The sequence below is a fragment of the Babylonia areolata genome, chromosome 8 (genome assembly GCF_041734735.1).
Source record: "Babylonia areolata isolate BAREFJ2019XMU chromosome 8, ASM4173473v1, whole genome shotgun sequence".
Lineage (NCBI taxonomy): Eukaryota > Metazoa > Mollusca > Gastropoda > Neogastropoda > Buccinidae > Babylonia > Babylonia areolata.
In genome coordinates, this window is record NC_134883.1 from 28,237,662 (window position 1) to 28,242,661 (window position 5,000).

Genomic DNA, 5,000 nt, shown 5'->3' on the forward strand with positions numbered 1-5,000 from the left:
GCTTCAAGTCAAGGCTTGACGAACGACCACACACACACACACACACACACACACACACACACGTGCAATGGGCGGAGCTAGGCGCTCACCACGTGACGGCCTGACCTCCTTTACGGTCACACAGGAAACAATTATGAACGGTGACCACACGTACCCATATAATAATTCGACCGTGATGGTGACAGGTTACACTGGTGGGGGAGGGGGGGGGGGGAGGATAGGGAAGGGGGAGAAGGAAATGGGACACCCAGCATTACATAAGTGTCCTCCCACGAACCAACCTGCCACCGCTACTGAGCAAGGCTCAGTGGATCCACCGTTACGCATCCATACCAGTTCCACCCTACATCCTCACCCCCTCCCCTCCATAGCCCCAAGGCCCCCCTCCAGACCCTCTCCCCTTCATCACACTCCCGTCGTCTTCACGAATGCATGAAATAACGTCTCTCTCTCTCTCTCTCTCTCATTTAGCTACGCAATGTTGTAAACGTGATTGCAAGTACCCATAATTTGCGATGCATAATTATGCTTTTCTTTTAAACGTATGTCTGTTTTTCTTTCTTCTTTGTATGTTGTTCTTTCTGAACGGGTTTTTTTTTCTTTCCCTTTTTCATGTTGAGCGCCGGATGAAAGAAGAATTATTTGAAAACTGATTACCCTCAGAACATAATATTCATTCAGTCATTCATGCTGACTGAGCCATATAAAATGGTATGAAAGTATACACACACACACACACACACACACACACACACACACGCAAGAATTGGAGAAATGTCCTCAGTATTGAAACAAACATACAAACAAAACCGGAGACCGATCTTCCGTGTGTTGCACACTTCTTTGGTGAAATAAATGGAAGAGAAAAGATGTTGCAGATAAGATAAGTAGCTGTTGAGATCTGTGAGGAGTAAGGGTGGGGTTAGGGGATTTCTGTGGTACAATCACGTTTGTTGATACACAGAATTCCGTAAACTCTCCACAGGTGAAATCACCAGTGCTGTTTCGCCAAAATGTAAGAATTTTCACTCGAGATAGGTTAGGAGTGCTGAAATGTCCGCCCCTACGGGCGTATTTGTTTCTGCCATAATACTATTGCAGTGTTCCTCAAAACGTTCACTGAGTGTTCGGAAATGTTTCTCCAATGTGTCAGCAATGCAGGTTCCGGAAATGTTTCTCCAATATGTCAGCAATGCAGGTTCATGTCCCACATGCAGCACTGATCTGGACAAGGTATTTAAACCCAAAATAAAAAAGTCTGTCTACTTAAAGGACACAAATCAAGCCCTCCTCTCTCTCTCTCTCTCTCTCTACTTCTCCAACAATCCCCCATATGTTTCTATCTACTTCTCTATCAATCATTCTCTCTCTCTCTCTCTCTTTCTCATCTGTCTCCCCCACCCCCATCCAAATTCCACTAACCCCCTCCCCCATCTCTCTTTCTAATATTTCTCCTTCCTCTCTCTCTCTCTACTCTCCAATCTCCTCTATTCCCGTCCCACACCCCATTCCCCCCGTTCTCTCTCTCTCTCCTGACAGCATGTCCGTGTTGAAGCAAAAAGAACCTAAAGGACAACAACAACAACAACAAACAACAACACTGGCCATGATACAGTCGTCTGGGGCTATTTCAGACGTCTCGGTCACTGCCACTTAGACAAACCATCTCTCTCTCTCTCTCTCTCTCTCTCTCTCTTTCTCTCTCTCCCTCTCTCGTTCATTAATTTGTCAACAAGTCGATAGCTACCAGATGGTTTATAAAACAGAACAACACAACATATCGACTGCGCGGAGAGCTCGAAAAGGAAACACGATGGCTGAAAGAGAGCATTCTACATGAGGGGTGCCGGCGACGACATAATTGGCCTGTTTGTTTGTTTGTTTGCTTCGACTGATCCCCGTCCTTCTCCTAATCAGGATGTTCAAGAATGTAAAACACACGAAGAGACAATACGTAAGGACGCGTCCGCGCCCGGCGTGTGTGTATTTTCTTTCCCTGTTCTTGTATATAATTCACTGAATATGAGTATGTGCTTATTTCTTAGTGGGTTTACTTTCTTTCTTTCTTTTATATGTCGCTTCCAGAAGCTGGATGTAAAAAAAAAACCCAACAACCAACAACAACCAGAAGCTGGATGCACAAAAATAAATAAATGAATAAGCACTTAGTCTTCTACCAATATGAAAAAAACACACCCAAAAAACAAAAACAAAAAACCCCAAAAACACACACACGTCATTTTATTTCGTTTCTTTGAACCTGAATATGCAGACCCCCTTCCACTCCCTCCACTGATTTCCAAAGCCACCCTCCCCTCCGCCCCCCGACCTCCCACTCAGTAAAAGACTCGATGTTTCAAACGGAGAAGGCAAAAAAGGGAGGCTGGTGAAGACTGGAATGGAGGAGGAAGAGGTGCGCGGGAGGGAGGTTTGGGGGGATGGGGAGGAGAAGGAGTAGGAACGGGACAAGAACCTTCTCTTCCCACCTTCCACATTTCAGTCCATTACGTTCACAAGCAGTAAAAAAAAAAAAAAAAAAAAAAAAAAAAAAACTGTAGAACTTTAATTTAAATGCCCCATCCCTCCTTCCCCGCCCCATTCTGGCAGACGTGATTTTCTGTATTACTCAGTCACACAGACAGTCGGCTGAATCAAACAGCATGTACCCAAGCGAAGGAAATAGGACTTTTAAGCCGAATGAATACAAAGTGGTCATATATAACACACACACACACACACACACACACACACACACACACACACACGCCAACCTGCTCCTCAACCTTCACACACAAAGTACACCAGAACCATGAGTGGGGTCGGGGTGGGGGAGGGGATGTGGGGTAAAAAGGGTTTAGGCAGGGGGGGGGGGGGGGGGGGGGGGAGGCGGAGGGGTCGGAAGAGGGGTAGTGGGGGTGGGGGTGGGGGGCACTCGTGCCAGGTGACCCAAGCAGGCATGGTTCCTCCATCCTGTTTGTCAAAGATAACAAAGTGATTTACGTCGTGGTGGTGTCCCTGTCTCACCCTCACCCTCACCCCCCCCCCCTCCCCCCTCCGCACCCCTGTCCCCCCCTTCCTACTCCCCCACACACGTTGGGGAGGGCTGGATTAAATAATCCCCATTTCAGCTATGGTTTCAACACTCATGACTATGGAATACTGGCTTGCGTGCAAAAAAGCACGATGGAAGGTTTTTAACACACAAGCGCGGCGGGGGCTGAGTTGATTTTCTGGAAATCCGAGGGTCTTGGGTTCGATTTCGGTATCGGCGCCAGATGGATAAAGAGTAGAGTTTGTTGTGTTTTTTTCCCCCGATCTCCCATGTCAACGTATGAACAGATGCACCAGTGTCTCAATCGCCTGTCGTGTGCATTCAGATCGACTCGACACAGATGACCAAATCAATACACGTTTAAGATCCCGTGAACCTAGCTATAGTATGCGCTTCCCCGAAAACGGAGTATGGCCTCCTATAGAGCAGAGGGTAAACACACACACACAAAAAACAACAACAAACAAACAAACAAACAAAAACAAACAAAAAAACCACAAAAAAACGGTCACGTAAAACCCCTTAGTATACGAGAGAATGTGGGAGCTGCAACCCATGAACGCAAAACAACAACAACCCCAAAACAAACAAACAAACAAAAAACCAACAAACAAAAAATAAACCCAGAAAACAAAACAAAACAAAACAAAAAACAAAACAAAACAACAACTCCCCAAAAACCAAAACAAAACAGTCATTTGGAAACTGCACTCGTTTCGTCCTTGATACAGCAAAATGGGCTTTTCATTATTTCATTTTATTTTCTGATATTTGTTTTATTTCATCTTGTGTTCTTATCATATCTGTCAAAACTTATTTCATCATTTAATTTTTTTTAGCATGAGGAGGAAGGTGAATGATTGGGATCAGTTGTGGTGAAGCGTGTGCGTGTCTGTCGTTTCTCAGCAAAATGGGCTTTTATTATTTCATTTTCTAACATTTGTTTTTGTTTCATTTTATATGTTCTTATTACATCTACCGTAACTTATTTTATCACTTAATTTTTTTAGCATGAGGAGGAAGGTGAATGATTGGGATCAGTTGTGGTGGAGCGTATGCGTGTCTGTCGTTTCTCAGCACGTGGACTATCGGTTTCATCACTTTCGGAGTTTTTCCTCTGACAGTATATTTCTTTTTTGTTTCTTTTCTTCTCCCTCTCTCTCCCTCCCTCCCTCCCTCCCTCTCACTTTCTCTTTGTGGTTGCTCTCTCTCTCTGTGCTTCGTCCTCATTTTGTCAGATTTTTTTTTTCGGGCATAAATGCAGACACCATACTGATGATCATCATGTAGGTCAGCATTTGTGTGTGTGTGTGTGTGTGTGTGTGTGTGTGTGTGTGTGTGTGTGTGTGTGTGTGTGTGTGTGTGTGTGTGTGTGTGTGTGTTTGTCGGGTGTGAAAGCGGTGGGAGGGAAGTGAGGGGAAGGGAGGTGAATGGGAGGACAACTCCCCAAAAGCTATCCGAACTACCGCTGCTGTTGGCCAATCCTGTTAAAACTGGTTCATACTGACCACAAAACTTCTCTCTCTTTCTCTCTCTCTCTCTCTCTCTCTTTTACACACACAATCACACGCGCGCCTGCACACACACACACGCGCGCGCTCGCACTCTCTAATAACTTTTCGTCTAAATATCACTCAAACGTGGAAAGAAGTGGAAAAAGGAAATGTAGACCGCAGAACACCACACCCACCTCAATCAATTCCAAACCCATAAACCAAAGAACCCCAACATCATCCCCTGAAACATCCCCACGTCAAAATACAAAAGACACACTCATACACAACACACAGACTAACAAACGTTCACACACGGACACATACATAGCGCGCGCGCACACACACACACACACACACACACACACACACAACTCTCGCCTAATATCACAAACAGTGAAAATACTAAAAAAACAAAAAACACACACACACACACAACTCTCGCCTAATATCAC

At 45.1% G+C, this 5,000-nt stretch overlaps 1 protein-coding gene across 1 annotated transcript in view; it reads right to left on the reverse strand.

Moving 5' to 3' along the window:
• Positions 1-2,778: 2,778 nt before the first annotated feature.
• LOC143285259 (uncharacterized) overlaps positions 2,779-5,000 on the reverse strand; it is a 4,434-nt gene continuing 2,212 nt past the window's right edge. Inside the window, exon 3 of the mRNA XM_076592517.1 lies at positions 2,779-2,783. Coding sequence (XP_076448632.1) covers positions 2,779-2,783 — 5 coding nt within the window. The remainder of the gene's footprint in view (positions 2,784-5,000) is intronic.